Source organism: Cupressus sempervirens, chromosome 5 (genome assembly GCF_028749045.1).
Source record: "Cupressus sempervirens isolate cs-2001-9-10 chromosome 5, ASM2874904v1, whole genome shotgun sequence".
Lineage (NCBI taxonomy): Eukaryota > Viridiplantae > Streptophyta > Pinopsida > Cupressales > Cupressaceae > Cupressus > Cupressus sempervirens.
In genome coordinates, this window is record NC_143122.1 from 351,295,029 (window position 1) to 351,316,736 (window position 21,708).

Below are 21,708 nucleotides of genomic sequence, written 5' to 3' on the forward strand. Positions count from 1 at the left end.
GACTTTTTCGCCACTATATCATCATTGAAAGTTGACCAAGATATATGCACACTCATTTTACATCTAGTTTCCAAGACAAGTTGAAAGATCAAATTAAACGTTAATGCTCCTTCAACATTGCTGCAAGATTTGCAATGACATATATATTGGAGATAATTTTAATACTCACGACTTCTATTATATCTAGTGTTACATTTTATTCATGATTGTAAAATGTAGAACTCACACACCTGCATGCTTCACAATCTCTTTCTTATACTCTTCATTTGATTTACATCTACAATTAGGCTCTGATACCATATTAAATTTTCATGGATCTGCAACAAATGTATTAAACACTGCCTTATTAGGTATATGTTTTCCAAATGCAACAAACACTTACATTTATATTGAGCATAAGCCATGAATAAACATGTATATCTCTCATAATTATATATATGTTTATCTAATATAATTATATATATGTTTATCTAACAAAAGCTATCGAAGATCAACAGAAATACTTTGCTAAATAAAACTCGGAGCCATCAAACAACAAAGAAAAAGAGAGTCATTCCCCAACAATAGGGGGTGTTAAAATAGATCTCTCGCATGCTCCCTTGGTTACAAGAAAGGGCGTGACAGTGCGTGGCTATCCATCAGTCACAAGTAACTCCTCCAACTTTAAAATTTTGAAAAAGGAATAATGTTGATATGAAGGTGGCAATCAATATGGAGCCAAAATAAAGACAGAGATTATACTATCTCAAGGTTTATATCAAATGTATATTGACATCATGCTATTGGTGTCGCCTAAATTGTGTAATTGTGTGTGCGTGTGCGCATATGCGCGCATGTGTGTGCACGTGTGCGTGCACGTGCACGCACGCATGTTAGAGTTGCATTCTGATGATTACTCCATGGTTGCAAAATAAAACAAAGGTAACATTTTCTTATGTTAATAAAAGTTGAATGTTTTTCTTGTGTTAAGAACCGACCGGGTAGCTCATGATTGTCCAAGGCATACTTTGTGTTAGCTAGTCGCTAAATCCTTCACCAAGACAGTTAGAGCCCATATCTGATAATTTGTCAATTAACAAGTAGTTTCACATTTAATTGTTTTTTTATTGTGTAATTATCATTCACATGAAATATATAACGACTATATGATTATTTTAAATGGGCAAAAATTTGGGTTGTAACAAGCATAGATAGAATCTAGCTCCGAAAGGAGTGTCTTCTATTTACTCTTGAAAAGAAAATTGGGTGCTAAGAACCCTGAGAAAGCCTCTAAGAATAAGAACCAACCATCTACTCCAAGTAATTTTCCCCTAGGCCAACAATTTCCCCACCCCAAGCACCAAATTGTGTTGCTCACCTACATCACAAAACTGAAATGGATCCAAAGCCCCCTCTATACGCAAGCCCCTCGTTCATGAGATTTGAAGGAATAAGTGCTTGAAAAAAACAAGTGCCCTTTCACAAGCCCAACTCAACGCACCAAGATCTACAAACATGCAAGTTGTCAATCACTTTCTTTAATATCCTCGAGAAAAATGTAAAGAAGCAAATCATCACTATCCACACCCCCAAATTACCCCCAAACTCCTTTGTCTGCATTGTCTTCATCGTCTTTAGAGCTTCCATGCTTGCAAAAAATTCAAAACCCTCCGCCTTCCTGCTGCTTGCCATGAAGAATCTTTAACATAAAACTCTAAATTAACATAAATAAAAATATATAAAAGTTCCTCATTCACAAGATGGTTAAATTAAAACCTGTGAAATTTTAACTTGAGTTTTGGAGGAGCAACAAGAGGAACCTGGACAGCTATAGTACTAGACGCATCATAAAGCACTCTGACGGCAGACTGATAATGTCAGCAGTGGTGCCAAAGAAACTTAACCCTGGTACAAATATTGAGACAAAAGCAGAGGCCCTGCTTCTTGTACTTCTCTTACTTCAGACATGCAGACTTCAAAAGATTCATATGGAAGGGCATGCTCCGATGATTCTACTCAGCTTAAGAAAATGGCACTCTACAACTCTTCACAGAAGCGAAACATTCTAGATGTCAAAAGAGATGGGTTGTCTCATAAAAACTCAATGACTTGAGAATATAATCAAGAAAAAAATAATAGATTTCTTCACTCAAGTAGGCAATATATAATCTGTAGCCTGTTATTTGACATCTGCAAATGGATGGATGTGATGAAAGCAGAGGCTACAAGATCTATATTGAAATCAAGTTTTAAGGTCATACAAATCTATGATGTATAATCCTTGTAACATGATATTAGTGAAAGAGGGCCCTTACCACTTTTTTGACTAATCTGAAAGAAATAAAACGAAGTTCTAAATATATAGGGATAAGATGAAAAGATACTTTGATACGAATATTCATAATCTTATCGATTAAAAGTCTTTCATTTGCTATCACTGTATCTGAATTTTCCATTATATTTGTTTAAAAATTAGCACAATATTAAAAGGCTTACCCAAACACACTGCAGTTTATAGGAGGTGCAATTCCGAATTCTTGTAGTCTAATATATATATATTTCCCAATTGGCATTGCATATCTCAATCGATGTGTGTGGGGTGCATGAAGCCACCAAAAGCTTCCCTTCTTGGCCTGTTTCTTAAATGAATTTCATTCAGAAGAATTCCGATAAATAAAACACATGAATCCTCATTCCTCACTCTGTATACATGCAGGCTCATGCCTCAGTAAAACATTTTTCCTCTAGACCTATATTTCATTCAGAAGAATTCCGAAAAATAAAACACATCTATCCTCATTCCTCACTCTGTATACATGCAGGCTCGTACCTCAGTAAAACATTTTTCCTCTAGACCGATCAATATTTCAACAAATAACCAAATAAATTTATTGTTATTTGAAACGTGCTAAAGATTTTGGGCTTGGACACTAAAAGTCCAAAAATGTTTTTTCATAGACAATTTAATCTTTTCTATTATGTCTGAAAATTTTGTTCTAGTGTCATCATAACTTGCACAAATAACAAAATAATAATAAATCTTCCAATCTGGGAAAGGAGTCCTTCAAAAATCCATTTTAGATAGGAAAAGACCATGCAGTCAACAAAATACTATCCAACCACTTAAGCTACTCAATCTACTTTGATACACAAAACAGAGACCAAAACAGAGATTGACCAGTCATAAATTTACCATGAATATTATATTGTTCATTTCATTTTGCCTGAATAGTATGCCTCTTTTATTTGTCGTGCCCTGAAACTGCAAGATAAAAATACACTCTATGGAACTTCCTGTTGCTAATACATTCAACTTCCCAACATGGCAAATGCTTGTATATATACAAAGTCAAACTACAGTCAACAACATTTTGACACCCAAACTAAAGAACCAGTAAGGTATTTGCAAGAGTTGTGGAAGTTGCACAATCTCAATCAGAGATCAGTTCTCATAAATACACATAAGCTTTCACAGATTCATTTAGACGTAAATAAAGCAAAAATATAAACCATCACTAACATCGCACTGAAATATGTAGTGGAAATACTTCAACATAGTCAAATCAAACAAAATGCAAGCATCTCTGCCTATGGCTTGAGATCAAGGTAATAAGTTCGCCGCCTCAAATTTATTTCTAGTTTTGTCTTTTCAATAAAATAAGAAAATTTAATTTGCATGACTTTGCCAATATAATTGCAGTAGAAGAAAAATCAAAGCATGTCATCTACAAGTCAAGATTCCTCAACAACCCAAGTTTAAACTCAGCATAGCATGTGTTACACCAAAAATGTTTACAGACAAAGTTGAATATATTCTATACCCGGCTAAACAAATATTTTTTATATATAATCTCAGACTCCTGTGCTTTGAATAATGCATCATGAAAACATTGTTTGCAATGAAAATTGTTTCATGGCATAGAACAATCTAGCAGAACAATTACAAGGTACATTTCAACCTCTACACCTGCATATGCTCAAAGACCAACAGATCAATAAATTACGTTTGGGCATATAAAGCCAGGGAAATTGGGTACAAGATACTAATAAGAAGAAAACACCTATGATAATCCAATTTGACAATCACCTTGGTTGACTCACGAACTCGAGTGCTGGCAGCTTCTAAAGCTTCTAATGTCAACATTGCTATTTAAAATTCCTCTGGTACTACTTCCTCCTCCTCCTCCTCCTCTCCCTCTTCTGGCTCCTGTGGCTCCTCCTGTGGCTGCTCTCCCTCTTCCTCATCATCCTCAAGAGGAGGGTCAAATGGCATTGGGGGAGGAAGCGGAGTCTTCAATGGGCTAAATTGAGGGAATATATCACGCCGACGAGGGTTCCTTGGTTTTTCCCATTCCTGCAAGTATGTTGACTATCATATCACATCTAATATTGATGAAACATCTCTAAAATATTATGATGCTTCAGCTTCCTTAATGACCAAGAAATGGCTAATAATGAGGGACCAAGAAATAGTTTAAAACACCCTTTCATTAATCCTCAGAATTTGGAATCGTTAACAGTTCTAATAAATTCATTCAAGCTTATGCATTTTTATTAGACAAGTTCATAGGTCTTATATGTTTGGAACAGGATAAACTCTAATATTCCCATACATTTGTGAGTTGAATAACATGCATACAGACAAATGCAAATGAAATATGCAACTTGAAAGCATTCCATCAACCCAGAAACTGATTGGCAGGCTTGAAACAAGAAATGTTAACGCTTTGGTTCAGTAGGAATATTTTTATGCTGTAAAATATTGGATGGAAGTCAGAAAAAAAGTTACTTGAATAATCAACCTTAAAAAATGACCTCAACACGGGGATGGTGATGATCTGGAACAGACCAAGACTGATAATTTTAAGTAAAAATAAAGCAAAACCATGTGAAAAGGAGATTAGAAGGCAATACACTTGTGCAATTGGAATATGTATTCAGGAAAAATTGGCTACAAACTCCTCAAAGCTACCCTTGAAGATGAGGGCTGACCAAGAAATCTCTATTGGAATATGTATTGCCTACCAAAAGTAGGTTCATTTGGTTGGTTAGCAGTTTGAAAGAGGATTTTAACAGAAAACTGATTAATGAGACTTTTAACAGGAAACTGATTAATGAAACTTGTTTAAATGGCCCCATTGATTGTGTGTTATGGAAAGGGAAGAAACACTGAACCATATTTTGCGACATTGTAAATTCTCTATTCTTTATAGGAAGCAATGCAAAAACTCAATTAGTCTTTTCCTTTTCCAGAAACTCTTAAAGAGATGTTGGAGTGTAGGAAAACCAAAATCTACATTCTGGAGGACTTGGAACATTGTCTGAGATCAATAATTTGGAAAATCTGGAAAGAAAGGAATAGCCGCATTTTTAAGGAAAAGAAAGGAGGAATCGTGCTATGAATTGAAAATACAATTCCTGAACATTTACCTCTTGAGGTTAAATTTGACAACCATCTACATGTCAAAACCTCAATATTTATTACAAATAGAATATATCTTTAAAAATAATTTAATAAACACTACATAAAATATTTGTCTAAGTAATCAACTTTGGAGATGTAAATAATCATTTTTCTTAGAAATTAAAATAAAAAACTTACGTGAGTGCAAAAATAAATATAAATGCAAGGAAATATACATATTTTTAGTTGTAGTAAAATTAAATCTCGATCAGCATTTCTTTAGATAGATTCATTTAAGATATCTATACTCGTTATATTTATTTTTAAATGAGAAATTACATATCTTTAAATTATAACTTAATTATTTAAAATATTAAATTTCAATATGTTAATAAAAAGTTAAAACATATTATATAACAAATCTAAATGCTATATAATAACTTGTTACTTTAATGTTTCTATCCTCGGAAGTTTTTAGCATTTATGAAGTTGTTTACGTTTCAAAATGTTTTGACACATTTATGCGCAATCACATTAGCGTTTCAAGTTGAGTATGCAGTTTGCTCCCAATCATATTTAAGCCATTCCTCATTGAGAAGGGCTCAAATAAACTTCATCTCAGTTGATGGTGGAACCATTCTTACAAGTTGCTCAATATTGATTAGTACTAATTAAAAACATGCGCAAATGATAATTTTTGGAGTGCTTGACTTGGAAAAGCCATAGAAAATGAATTTTTTAAATATATTTTGTGTAAACAAATTGTACCCTTTACCTGTACAAATGTCAGGTGAATTTCAACAAATGTTTTTCAGGTTTTGAAGTTCATTGAATTTCAAACTACATGGCTGAAAATCAGTGAACCCTGTGACTTATATTTGAACACGGCAAAATTGCAATGCGAACCAGGACCATTAAACATTCAACTTAGTAACATAGTACGTAGTCACATTCCCAATACAGTAGTAAAATTCAAAAGTCAAAATTCAAAAAATCAATAAATAGGAATTTCATTTATATTAGTTCTATCAAAGATTTAAATGTCATAAAGATGATTACAATGAACAACGTGATATGGATCATGATCGATGCCTAGGAGTCCCTTGGGAGTCCTTTGGGAGTCAGGGGTGGGAGCCCACCAGCCATCCTGAGACGTCTTTGAGTCCCCAAGAATCCAACCAATGCGGCAAGGGTGTGGCTGAGAATCAATGGAGATTGGGCAGCAACAAGGTACTTGGGTACTCCAAATACCCGTCTCGAGCACATTCCCGTTTTGGGTGCTCTAGAGTTTTGGGTGGGGTGATGGTCCCCGACTTTCACTAGACCGTCTAATTGAGTTTTCCAAAGATGCATCCAAAATATCTTTCATTCAACTAAACACTACTTCTAACCAACATGAAATGAAATCCTATTCTAAGTGACGAAATGTAGAAACCATGCAATAAAAATCGTAGGATTTTAGAAGGGAACTTTCAAGATTTCATGTTTTGTATATATGAATCCAAAATTGTAACACAAGCAAACCATGTCTTCAAAACCACTACAATAATGATGAAACTGACTACATTGAGTTTTGGAATAATTTTAGATTGGTTTGAGACAATTATAAAATTGTCATGAAAATAGGAAGCATATCTTCAATCCCACTACAGGAATCGTATAGCTATTTCAACTTGACTTCAAATGAACTTTAACTAGCTTTCAAATTTTGAAAATAATTATAGAAACAAGGCACAATCTTCAAATCCGTTAAAAAACAATGTTACCAATTATAAGAGCGGGTGACTTCCAAGCCAAAGCACGCAAACAATAATCACTCAAAAAATCCAGAATGGAAACAAGAAACCCATCCCATTACACTAAAAGGCTTTGTCGTCTAAGAAAGTTATCATGTGTTATAAAACTTAATAGTTTGATATTAGAACATGGAAATGAAGTCTTCTTGAATAGAAAAGTACAAGACTATGTTTCTAAACAAAACAATTGTTAAGTGACTACGAAAATTTAAAAATAACTAATAAAATTTAACTCTAAAGATAACCAATAGAAACATTACATTATCTTAGTACCCTCCCTCAATGGTCATCGTACTAACTACCCTGCAAAAGACAATCTGCAGGCTTTTGGTCACGGATGCATAGGAATGCCACCCCCTTCTCATCAGAATACAACATGAGCCTACTACTGAGACACTCCTTGGATCTGCAAAACTTCTAGCAATCACCAAGTTAACAGCCCATCCAACCTAATGTTAAGAAACAAAGGCATCAGAGACACTGAGGTCACTGAAACCACGTTTTTGAGAAAAAAATTGGCAAATACTTGTGCAAATCGTTGCCATAGCAAGTCTAGATGCTCTAGAACAACTGCAAGAAACCATAATTTTTGTGGAAAAACCCTCCCAGTAATATTTTTGGTAAAAAGAAAACAAACCTAGCCATAATTTTTTGGAAAAGAACAAAAAACCCAGCGATGACTTTTGACGAATAAAATTGAAAAAATCAAACAAAATATTTTTGGAGAAAAATCAATCAAAGCAGGCATAATCCAAGACAGATCAACATACAAATCTTCTGTTTGATGAAAAAAGTTAAAACCTAGGCAAGAGCTTATAACACAATGGTAACTTGTGAGCCTCTCATGTGGGAGGTCTTGGCTTTGAGTCTACTTGAGCTTAATACATAGTAATAATAAATTTCAACAAATAAAAATAATTAATCTAGGCTTTGGCTGTTTATTGATAAAAAAATGGTAAGACCATTTTAGAAAATAATTTGGAGGCAAAAAAATCACATAAAAACCCACAATAGCTAAGGAAAAAAATTATTCAAAAAAAACCTTAACATAAGTTTTGCCAACAAAATTATTAAAACCCACCCACTTATTTCTTTTTTTAGGACAAAATAAGAAAAGCCATCATGATGTTTTTTTGTGAAAAAAAAAATCAGAAAACCCATAACCATGATTTTTTGTGGAAAAAATCAGAAAACTCACCATCATAATTTTTATGACAAATCATGCAGAACCCTCACACTGCAAAAAAAAAAGTCACAACTGGGGCAAACAAAACAGCTCATCTCAAAAACCTTCGCACGACAAAACACCAAACTTCGTGTGGTAAAATACCCCCCAAAAAATGGCCAAACTTCGTCACGCAGAAAACAATACATAAGCAACATGCAACTCACAAAAAACACATGCAATCAATAAGCAAGTACATGCAGCCCACATAACCCTAGGCCTTTCGTGAGGGAATTAGACCCACACCCACTTTAATAACATTAAAACAATGGAGACTGAGGCCTCGTTAACTAGAAAAGTATAAGATGATGTTTCTAAACAAAATAATTACTAACTGAATATGAAAATAGAAACTAACTAATAAAACTGAGCTGTAGAGATGACTGTTGGAAACATTACATAATTATCTTAATAACCTTTACATGTACAATAAAGTTTCAAATCTGTGATAGGTATTCAATAGACCATAGAAATGATCTTCACGGTTAACATCAAAATTACGGCAGGTGCAACTAACAGCTGGATCAACAATTTGAACTGAACCTGACACACTTTCACACATTTTTTGACAGTGCATACATGTCATTGCTTACCCTCAGATTTTGTGGTGTTATTGCTACCAATTGCGAATTCAGGCTCAGAAATATGGCTAGCAATGAAGTAGGGGACTAACTGCAAAGGATTTCTGCAATGACTTGTCATGATCACTGGATTTACATAACGCCAGCTTCTCTAGCAGAATTCAGAGGCATCTGTCAGGATCACATGACTATGCAGAGATACTTGTTCCTCACATTTCTGCTTATAATTCTGCTCTTGGTCACAAGCAGAGATAAGGTAGTTGGCTGCAGCTGGCCACAGGCAAAAGTTTCAAGGGGTGCAGCCTAGGGCATTACTCGCACCGGCTGCAAAAAAGGGACTGAAATGTAGATACCTGAAGCAAATTACTGATCTATATATGCATGCCAAGGTCTAACCTAGGAGCATGAGCACCAAGTAGTAGAGCATGAGCACTGAGAAGTAGACCATTCGGGAGGCAACTTGCAACACTTTCAAGAGCACCACAATATAAAGTCTTCTATGTTAGAGGAGTCTTAGGTGGACAAAAGGTAACAATTCTTATTGATAGTTGAGCCACTCATAATTTCATACAAAACTGATGAAGAACCAGTAAATAGCTAAGGAATAAAGATGACAGATTTTGAAGGATTTGATGTTAAAGTTGCCAGTGGGTCATATCTTCCTTCTAACAATAAGGTTTCATAAATGGAGTAGTTGATGGGAGAGTACAAGATGAAGGATAATATACTTGTGATATAGCTATCAAGATTCAACTATGTAATTTTTCAAGTCAAACTCATTGACCCATGTTTCATGAGAAGTGGTCAATGAGTTTGACATGAAAAACTACATAGTTGAATCCTAATAGTAATATCATAATTTGACTTGCTGTGGAAAATATCTCCTACTTTCCAATTTCTATACTATCAGCATGAAGGACACAAAAGTTGATCTAAGAGTTAAGTGGTTATACTCCTTCAGTAAATAAAACAGAGTTGGAAGCAAGCCATGCCAACTCTGTTGTATTTACCGAAGGAGTATAACCACTCTGTTGTCATTAGTTCAAAACCTCGCATTGTCAATAATAATAAAAAATACAAGAGAGTTATCGAACAATGGAGTTTTCATTCCAACACAAGGGAAAAAAAGATAGTTCCCGGCTTATTTAATATGGTTCTTATTGTAGTTTCAGCCAAGATGATGGAGTGCGCTTTTTTGTGAGGACCAGGTAGCATGGACAGTTGAACGTTTGATTTTAGACAAATTTCAAAGGGCGGATCCTACTATGCGGCAATTTAGTCTATTTTGGACAAGCATTGCAATGTATTTGAAGAAGTAGCAAAACCAATCAATGCCACTTCATATCCTCATCCTATGGTATACAGGGAAGAAGTTAAACAGGCAATCAAGGATCTATTGAATATGGGGTTTACAAGGCCCAGCTCTAGCCCTTTTGCCTCATTTGTAGTGCTGGTCAAAAAGAGGATGGAACTTTGAAGATGTGCATTGTTGCCCCATTTTTTGCACCAAAAATAAAAATGGCCTACAGCAAGTCTTTCGTCCTTCAAACTTCCCCCCTTAGTTTCAGCTTTGTCGGGATTTCCAATGTGGGTATGACTAGGAAACTGTCCTCGGAATCCAAGCCTTCTATTGGAAATATCCAATCTTTAGTCTTCCTTGTCTCCTTGGTCAATCTTGTCCTTGGTCAGTCAAGTGTATTGCGTTCTGCAGAAATTAAGCTTCGTAGTTGACAATCATTTCTGGAACTATCTTTGGGATCAAAAGAAAGAAATGGAACCAGCAAAAGATTTGAAGAAGATGGAATAATTCATAACAGTACATTCATTTGGAAGGGAGATTTTGTTCTTGAACAACCTTTGGAACCCAAACAATGAAAGGGAACCAAGCAAAGCTAAAAGAAAAGTTAGAAGATGCCCAGAAATCAAAGATCAAAAAAAGCCCCTGTTCTGGAATAGCCATCGCAATCTGATGAACCAAATGGAAATTAAAAATAGAGAAGAAAATGAACTCAGGAAGTAGATCCAATACACCCTTTGAATTCAACAGAACAAAAGGAACAAGTTGATTAAAGAAAAGATGATGGTGCTGTGAGCAAGATGAAAACATTAGAAGGAAGTAGAGGGAGGTAACTTTGAGTTCAAGGACCACCGTCAAAACCCAAAGCTTGAAATGGAATTACCAATTAAAGAAGAAATTGTCTCCCCAAACAAATGAGAGAAGAAAGAAAAGTTAAAAAGAAACTTCCAGAACTAATGTCAGAGTCTAAAGCCAGACATGGAAAATGAACAGAGGAAGAGATAAAAGTGAAACTAATACCAGTATTCGGAAGTTCCGTCCATAGCCATCTTTTCCGATAGTATTCAAAAAGGTGACTATTACCAAAAAGAGATGACATGTCCCAATGATGCAAAAAGCAGATGGGGCATTAATTTTGAAAAGATTGACATTAATGAAGGTAATTAAGTACCTTCATATCAAAGCTTTGAGAATGTGATTCCTTAATTATTTTACCCATATCAAAGCCGGAAGTCAAGTTTGAGCTAGGGCATCAAAGTCTTAAATTCACAGTCAAACAGAATTAAAGAAGTTAATCAACTCTAAAATCGCTTTTTTTTTCCTTGCCTTTTATTTCTGTCAAAGCTAAAGAAATACTGTTACTTCAAAATAATCATGAAGCATAAATACATGGGAAGTGATCATTTAAATGGTCCAAGTGTGCATAGAATGAAATTGGGGATACAAAATTAGGTGATGTAAAACTAGGGAGAATTCTGGGAGAAAGTAGACTGACAACCTAGACACCCAATTACTCAGAAACTAGTAGAAAGCGAGCTGATACAAGCTGCTTGCTTCCCAATCTCCATCCAGTGCTACATATATTAATGGAGAGTACAAGACAGAGACAATCCTAACACCAAACAAATTGAAGCGCGAGACGAAAGGGTTCTTCTCACACTAGACAGGGATACCATACAAAGTTATTTTCGAATACCTGTGAGGGAGACATACACAGATAGGGATTTTGCCCTATCTCAATCAGAATTCAGTCAGAAAGGATCTTACTTCAAAAACAAGATTGCAACACATTAGTTTCCCCAGCCAGGAAAGGGCAGACAAAAATACCAAAAAACATTTCTCAAACAAATATTAAGGGTGAAATTGCAGATATAATAGTGGTGTTGCACAGCTTGAGGGGTGATGAAGACACAGTTTGCCTAGATCATCAATAGATGCTTTTCTTCATACAGGTGATATGTGCTAAGATTGGATATTTCGATTGTGCTGGGTTAATCAGCAACCAGATGCATAATTTGGTTAAAGCATTCAGGATTGATCAATTCTTTATGTCTTCATATTTACTTTATGCCCTAGCATGCATGCAGATTTGGCTAGGTATGGAACATGTGGAAGAATTTGATGATGACATACAGACTTCTGATTTCTATCCTAGCCTGCACCTACAAAATAGCTATGCAAATTTCTGTAAGGTAAAGGATGCCTTACCCATGAAGTTGGCAAAAGAATTTCAGGGTTATCCGAAAAAGAGAATTTCTCCAGAGACAGTTGCATTGATAAAAACTTATGGAAGCTGTAATATTCAATTCCCTACATTTACTTACATAAGAACAGGCGCTTTCGGTGATTTCCCATGGAGGTTGTCTCGTTACACTGATGACAAGATCATCGCAGTGGAATTGTGCAGTCAGATTTGTGAGGTCAACAAGATATGTGTGGATAAACAGTGAACACAAAACCACTTATACGTGTGCCTCTTCCTCCAACGCTATCATGACAAACACAATTACCAAATACAGCACGGTGACGTATGATGTATTGAGAACACACTTTGATCCCAGTGATTATGTCAGGGGTAAATTGCAATTAGGGCTTGCATACTGCCATGTTCCCACCATCAAGGATTTCTGGGCTGATTGTAAAGATGACCTGGATGTGAGAAGGTGATCATGTTCTCTATTGAGTGCGAACCAAATTAAGGCTTTAAATATTTCGTTTGATGTTCAGGGAGTTGTGAAAGATGGGTCAAATGTTATAGACCCTAGATACTACATAAAGGTACAGGGCACTCGAGATGCTCCAGAAATGGATGATCTAGATATCAGGACTGCTCCAATTTTGAGAACTCGAAGTGGACGTTAAAGATGAGAGGAGGAACTCAAGACACTATCACATCGAGCATTCCAACAGAAAAAACAGCACAGAGCTTGACAACAACCTCTACCCAGGTTGCACCCACTCCCTGCATCACAGTGATTGATTTATCTAGAACACCTGGTGGAGGAGGTGATGGAGGACCTCCAAAGAAGCCTGTTAAAGTTCTTCCTACTTGTATCTCTAGAACCCTACCAAATATTGACCTTACAATTGATAATACGATCCCGGAGCAGCCAGATGATACACAACTCAACCATCCAGAAACTACTCAACCAAATCAAATGAGGCAAGGCGACCAAGTTGGTCCCATTGGATCAACATCTACAAAATTGGGCAGCAGATAAAGGGAAAGGTATAGCATGCCCAACAGCTTGTTGGATCAAGGAAATGTGTTAAAGTTTCAATTTTCAACCAAAACTACTACTCCTTCAGTGCAGAGGATACTTACTTTCTCCCCAGATGATTTGAATCCTGCCTCCAAGGTATTGGCAACCCCTGCATGGTTGTAGGAAAGCATCGATCAGAAGAGGAGGTAGGCAGATGTTGTCCACAAAAGGATGCAATCACATAGATTCTACAACATGCCCCTCCTAAAACTAAAAAGCTGAATACAACCTCTTGATTGGGTGAGGATGAACAAACCAAACGTATTTTCTTGGAATTTGCACAACCAGCAGCAGATAACAAGTTAGATTCTGCCACCGCTGATGACTACACCACTGCAAGGATTGACACTGGTGATCTTGAGTTCAACAAAGCTAAGGGCATTTGGCAATTTATGAATCAACTAAGGCACAAGATAAAAGAGAAAACCAAAACCAAATTAGACAAGGACCAATAGAAAGTGATAGAACCAATTGTCGTTTGAGAGCCTCAGATCAATAATAGGTCCCCTCTCTGCTCAGCAAGCTATTTTGTCTGATACTTTTTTGGACCCTACAGCAGACCCACAAACAATTAATCACTCAGTTGCAGGTGGACAGCTTATTTGGGAAAATAACTCGAGGATGGATTTTAGATTTGAAGGTTAGAGGCCTCCCATTTATTGACAGGCTTAGTGAATCATATGGTACCCTAATTTTGGCCAAGAGTGGTGCACTTTGAGAAATCAGAGTAGCCAAATTAGAAGATAATACACAAACATGATATAAAGTTAATCAAAGAAATTGTTGATATGAAAATTGAGATGGCTTTACGCCTCAGTTTGGGTATTGTTAAATGTCTACCATTGTTTTAAAAAATTAAAAAATATTTAATTGTATTATAGACTTAAATTTTTATTTTTAGTAAGTAGAATAAAGGATTAAATTAAAAGTTATTAAAAACATATATAAACTCTAAATATTAAATTTGAAACGTATTTTTGATTATCTATAAATAAAAATCGAAACAAAAAAACTAAAAACTTTTTTTTTTTTAAATACAAAACAAGGTAATAGTGTAGACGAGAAGATTAGGCAATCCAAGATTAGGCTATACCAAGGAATTTGACACAATTGAGAGTATTTGTGGAGCATTGCAGTCACTTAAGAAAATCTGTAAAGGGATTCTCACAACTTCCAGCTCCTCTGACAAATTTGACCAAGAAAGGAGCAGTCTCACGGAGTTCAACAGCACAGCAAGCTCTTAACAAACTTAAGGAGGTAATGAGCTCATGTCCAGTTTTAGCAACTTTAGATTTCTACATTCCTTTTGTGCTAAAATATGATGCTTCAGGAAAAGGCATTGAAGCTGTCTTGATGCAAAATAAACATCCCATAGCATATGAGAGCAGAAAGATCAAAGAGGGAAAACGAAACTGCTTATTTATGACAAAATAAATGGTGGCCATAAGGCATGCTTTAACTTTATTTCAACAGAGTTTGATTTGTGGAAAGTTTGTAGGTCAAATGTATCATAGAGTGTATGATTTGAATGATAGGAAGAAGAAATGTTTAAGTAAAACTCAAGCCTATGATTTTGATATTAAGTACGCAAGGGAATAACAATGTGCTGGCTGATGCACTTTCCACAAAGATTTTGTTTTATTCCATAACTGATATATCTGCTGATTGGAAGGCTTCAGTTGTAGCTGAGTATGTAAAGGATTCATTTGCTAATGACATTTTGGAAAGGAAAGTGTAAGATAAAAAGTTCAAAGTAGTCAATGAGCTCATCCTTTACAAAGACTGAGTGTATATCATACCTAAATCTAAGATGGATAAGATTTTGAGGATATATCACGACACAAACTTGCAGGTTGTCCAGGCTCCTACAAGACATACAAGCAGGTGAGAACATTTTTCATGAAAAAGGCTTAAGAATGATGCATTGAGACATGTGAGAGAGTATGGGGAATGCCAACAAAACAAAGCGAAGAATGTATTCCCAACTGGCTTATGTCAGGCCCTACTTATTCAAATCAGAAATGGAAAAGCATATTATGATATTAATCAATTTCATTACAACGTTGTCAAAAGTTTAATGTAAGGATTGTGATTGGCTCATTAAGTAGGCTCATTTTCGTTCTATATCTTCAAATTCAAAGCTCTAAAAGTGTCCAATCTGTTCTTTAGGGAAATTTTCAGACCTTGTCAATTATCAAAGAATATTCTAAGTGGCCTAATGGAAGTATAAAATGATTGTCTTCTTTGGATGCCTACAGATTCATATAGGATGATCTTCAATTCTGGTGATTGTGGCATCAAAACTCCTAAAGCCTCATCTGGCAACTCAAAGTGTAATGTCCCCATTCGTTACCAGCATCAAAATTTCAGGGATTAGCCTAATATTGGATCCTCGTAGGCTAATGAGGATGGTTAGAGGGTCTTCTAAGGATTGAGCCATCTCCAACATTCAGCTATTTATAGATTTGACCTTCGTTCGATGTCATTTGGACTCCATTTGCCATAATTACTATGTATAGTAAGTTAGGGGTAATAGAGATGGACCCTTCCTATTTTTAGAAAGTGTATTCGGTCACATGGGGAATTATGAGGAGAGATTCCTATTTCAGACAGCACGGCAATTAGGCAAGCATTTCAAGAAATATTAAAGTTCAAGTGACTTAAGTGATTTATTTAAATATTTTAATGTTATAAAGTTATAAAGTTACCTAAGTGACTAAAAGACGAAATAGTCTTTTATCCCGCATTACTAAGTTGTTCAAGCCTTTCCTCATTTTTGTAATGTCCCCATTTTGGTTGACATCGTTTTGCGTGCCGAATCAGTCTATCACAGACTCTCATAGACTAGTGGTTGTGATGAGAGGGTCATTCTGGTGTTTATTTGAGGATTGGATGGTTTATTATGCTCTTGGAGATATTATTTTATCATTACTTTTTATACGCGGCCTACATGTTATAATTTTAAGTTAAGATTGCACTTTTTATTTTATAAAGTCATTTAATTATAAAAGTGCATTATAATGGGATTTTATAATGGATGCTTCTAGAAGTTCTTAGTAACTTCTTAGAAAACTGAATAAATAGAGGGCTTGGCCTGTCATTTGCATGGACGGGATTTGATAATTCAACTACATTCTCTTTGAGCATTTGTGGCACCATCCAAGTCTGCAAATATTCAGCATAATCCTTGAGAACAATACCTCTCAAGAGATTGCATAACTGAGGAAGTGAAAGACCTTCTGAAGGGTTGCACTTTGGAAGTGATATTCAGCCATTTCAAGTTGAGATTAATTTGTATACTCAAATTACCTGAGGGTTTGATTTTTTCGAAAAAAAGCAGGCCGAAAAAGCAAATCCGAAAAAAAAGCAAGTGGAAAAGCGCAGAATCGAAAAAGCAGTCCGAAAAAAAAAGGTCCGAAAAAGCAACTCGAAAAAGTAGATACGAAAAAGCAAATCCGAAAAAGCAATTCGAAAAAGCATTTCAAGTTGAGCTTCATTGAGTTTTCAGACTAGGGTTGGAAGTGAATATCTCTGGAGTCATTTTGGTGAAAAGATTGCATCATATTTGTTAGAAGGGTTTTGTAAAGTCTGGGGCAATATTTATGCACAAATCTGATGCAGAACTGGTCATCTTCAAAGATCAGATTGGGAGCATATTTGGAGTCATAAATTCATCATACCTGGTTTGAAATTCAAGTTGCCAATTTCTTTGCATTCCTAAGACCGGGCGATTCAGACTATGCTTGATTTAGCATCATTTGGAGAAGGAAAAAATTTATACTTAAATCGAACAGGGCCTGTTATACAACTGAGACACACATATTTGCTTATATCTAACAACCAGTTGGGAGTCTGATTTTCTGTTGCAGGGAGGATATTCCTCTACCCTAGGCACCTCCATTCTTGCTATTTCGGCCAGTTACTGCCCAGCAACAATTTATGCCAGGTGTCGTACAGTCCATACAAGTACGGCTGCAGATTGTACAGCTGCCGGTGACAGGACAGATTGTGGTTGCAGTTTGATTATTACACCATCAGCGATCAGACAATATCATCTTCATTATATCAGGTTCTTTCCCTATTCGGTTGTAATAGCTAGATGATTATTCTGTCATGATTGTACTAAAGGTTTGAATAGATGTGTTAACAGTCAATGCATAAATTGCAGTTCAGTTACTGTTATATACAGCTGTATGAAACAATGCATCCTAAATTGAAGTAAATTGCATGTGACAAGACCTTTATGATCAGTCCAATCAATAAGGACATCCTTGCATTGTATAATCTGTAGTAGTTTTCTGAGAACCGGTCTATTTGTAAATTCGGAAAGTACAATTGTGTGTAAGGAAGTCTATATTGGAATATATTCACATTGGCACCATTTTTTTGCATTATTGTGTTGCCTGGATTGATTGCTCAACAATATATACGATCAGTTATTTACTACCAGCAGTATAGTTGATTGCTTGCCAAGTGTTTGACGTAATTGCATAGTTCAGTGTTAGTAGTTTTTAGTGACCTTTGAGTAAGGGTCATTACAATTTTGAAGTTATAAAGGAAAGCATTTGCATTGGGATTGTTACCACGAATATATGATATTTCTACAAAATCCTAAAGGTTGCTTAAATGTGACAAGATATTTCCTAAGGACGAAACCACTTGGTGAAAGTAGTGAGGCTAGACGAAAACCTAGTAACTCATATTTTCATTTCAAAACTGTAGTTCCAGATTGATACATTAAAGATTTGCAAGGAGTGGAAGTTCAGCAGTAAAGTGAGTCGGGTATTGATAGTCATTTCACGAAATTGGTACGTACAGTCCAGTATTGGTATTCTGGTTTTTACTTGGTAGTAGAAATAGCAGATAATAAATTCAAAGCTAAGGGAGTAGTAAAAGTACTTGCAGAGGCACATTTCCAGGTGTTGAGCAATTCATGTAAACTCTGGACCATGATTGGTCTCAACTCTTCTGCCACAAAGAGATACTATGGAGTATACTAGAAGTGAATTGCAATGAAGCAGCATACAAGTATATAATCCATGTGAGGGCAGCATACAGTAAGAAAAGTCAGCCGCAATCAAGGGAAGAAAATAGAACTCACGTGAGCAAGTTCCAGCAGACAATCTCACGTTTGTGATAACAGCTATCAGGTATCGGGCAGGCAGCAGGAGTGTAAGTTGGAGGACAGCATCAGTTTTAGATCTTGGTCAAGCTTCCCTAGTCGTAACACCTACAGAGAAGGGGGAGAGTAGAATCAGGTTGTCATATAATATAGAAGAGGAGTCTAAGAACACTCACAGTGGTTTCCAGTTAGTTCACATGGCCATTTACCTTCCAGCAGCATTGCTACTTCGCCAGTTGCACAGGCTTACGACTCTCACCCAATGGGCATTTCATTGCTATATCATTTGTACTGTTTATTTATTATAATTCAGTCTGAGGTTGTATCTCTGTAAACTCCTAAAACTCTAAATTGCTTCTGTATGATTTTCAATAACATAAAGGGAATCGATTGGATAGCAGACATCATTAAATTTGTTGCATTATTACCTTGTTGTAACTCTGTATTGCAATTTTATGTATTTAATATATCAATACTATGAGTCTTTGCAAATATTAAATCAATGAACCGGACATCTGAAAGTTAGAGTGAATCATGGTCATAATCAAGCTACAGGGAGTCATTGACCAACAGTAGTATTGTATATGCCAACTGTTTGATTAAATTCTGTGGTTTGAAATTCAGCATCCTTTCAATATCTTCCAAGAAGATTATTACAGTGGTATCAGAGTTGTGCATCCTGTCAACCTGTGAAATAAACTTTCAGCCTGCGAAACATATTTTCAAGGAAATTTAATGAGTGCCAAACCTGCCACCCTTTTGGGTTTGTTCTGCATTTGTAAACAAATCAAAAATCGCATAGTTTCCAGAATTATATTATTGTTGCTATTGCAAAGGTGTTTTAGCAAAGTTGTGGACGACATTCAAATGACTCAATTATAATAGCCAGTGAGTTTTTGGTTATTGGTGGTAGCATAGACACCCGTTTGGATTTAGTTGGTGGCCAATCTATTATTCATCAGAGCAGTGTATTTAGCCAGCCAGTGTGGTTATCAGAAATTGTTTATCAAAAATTCTACTCAGAGATTTCATCAGAAACATTTTACAAAAGGTTTAATCTGAATGGTTTAAATTTTCTGATAAATGTTTTGAAAATTGTATTCTATTAGATGTTTGGAAGAATACTTCTACGTGAGAAATAAAGTGATGCTATTGCCAAAGCTATAAGTCCTGCTATCTTGTGGAGTAGGAAAGTTATTTTATGTTCAGATTTACTATTGCTTTTGAAGCGACCAGCACTCTAGCTTTCTTTTTCTATGGACAAACATAGGAGGATTGGTAGTTCTAGAAGCCGGTGGAGTAATGCAGAATTTAACATGAAAATGAATGCTTTGCAAGAGAGTATGGAAAGACTTAAGCTTCATCAATAGAGGGTGGTAGAGAGCTAAGCTTCATCAATAGAGGGTGGTAGAGAGCTTGTCGGATCCAGAGATAGTTCAGAGGGCAGTGAAGTATATAGTTTCTGCTTTTAGAAAGCCGACTTCGAGGTTACAGGGAAGGAAGCTTCAATTTTTCCCAACAGATGTCCATGATGCAGATGTACGTGTATTTAGTACGAGCCCTGCTAGTCCTATCTGCAGTGTTGATGGTGGAGACATTTTACAGAGATCAGTAGATGTGTCAGTACCCTTGGTGGATAGCAGCACTAAGCTTCAGCACATTGAGGCCCCTAGAGTTGTTGCACTTCGTGCAGAGACAATTGATGCAGTTATTACTACTGATACTTCAGGCTCTCTTGAGGAGGAAATTATTATTGGAGATTTGCATGGGAGTTGTCATAGTGTTGCTCTAGTGTACAAGGTAGTGGCTTCCTCAGGTGGGACCAATGCATGCATGGAGTCACTAAGCTGTGATGCTTATGATTTGGGGGTTACAACGAACTCAGTAGACTTGGATTCATGCTCTAGCATTATTGATTCACAGTGTGGAATAGTCATGTGTGCAGAGTCAGGTGATGGCAGTTGAGACTATTAGGTGACGGGGATGTAGACAGTGTGGACACCTCTGGTGATTTATTGGATGATGCTATGATTTGCACTGGGTATGATACCCCTTGTCAAATACTGGGTGATGACTCTTATGAGATTTTGGATTAGTCCCAAGATCAATGTTTACAGGATCTTACTATTGAGGTGGAAGTTGAGACATGTGGGGATATTGAGATAGCGAGGGCTTCTATTTCTTCGGAGGAGTTATTTGAGGTACATAGTAGTTGTATCTCAGATGCAGAGTTGTGCAAGGACGATAGCACATGTATAAGTGATCTTGTGGAGGATAGTTATGATTCAATTTCCTATCACGGTGCAGTTAGTGAGACACAGAGCTTGCAAAGGAGTCAAGGGTTACAAAGGCATCATGTGACTTATCAGCTGAAGGTGAGTGACATTTATTCATCTCTTGATCATTATGATGCTATTCAGCATATGCTAGCTACATCTAGTTGGGGTGCCCTAATGCCAGATGAGCACAGTGATAGTAGTCTTTCCCTAGCAGAGGTTCATGCACTTCGAGAGGCTGTTAGGATCTTGAAGCATAGTTACTCTCAGTTAGTTGATCACAGAGATTAACTTATAGAGTGGGGTAGCACCTACTATGAGGCGTTGTTAGGGAAGGAGGAGGTGGTTGAGCTCACTCGGGAGCTTGAGGTGACAGTGGACTCTCTTTAGTATACTCAATTGGCTCTTCAGGAGTCATTCACAGTTGGGTGAGGTTACCGTGGAGTTAGAATGGGTATAGTCAACACCAACCCCAAACCTTGTTCAGTTACATATTGTGGTTAGTGGTGAGTTTGCTTCTACGATTGAGGATGAGGGACGTGATGATGTGGCAAACACATTCGTCCACGATGAGTGTAGTATGTACAGAGGAGGCAAGAGCATCAATCGAGATAGGCTCTCATGGTGATTTGCTTCCTTCTTCTAGAAGTGAATCTATTTCTTCTTTTCATACAACTGGTAGCATTGGGTAGTTGGCATTGTCACATTTTCAGAGAGATCAACTGTGGATTGCAGGGGAGCAAATTGATGCTTCCACATATAATT

General features: G+C 36.3%; 1 protein-coding gene across 2 annotated transcripts in view; it reads right to left on the reverse strand.

The window, feature by feature from the left end:
- Positions 1-3,717: 3,717 nt before the first annotated feature.
- LOC149556168 (uncharacterized) overlaps positions 3,718-21,708 on the reverse strand; it is a 70,060-nt gene continuing 52,069 nt past the window's right edge. Inside the window, exons 2-3 of one of the 2 annotated variants that reach the window (XR_016364640.1) lie at positions 4,067-4,333; positions 3,718-3,946 (exon numbers count right to left, since the gene is read on the reverse strand). Coding sequence is in view for 1 of the 2 variants with exons in the window: in XM_089830295.1 (XP_089686421.1) it covers positions 4,130-4,333 (204 nt within the window). In the remaining variant the exon portion in view is untranslated. Of the gene's footprint in view, positions 4,334-21,708 lie in introns of both variants that reach the window. The other variant, XM_089830295.1, reaches the window with a different exon arrangement.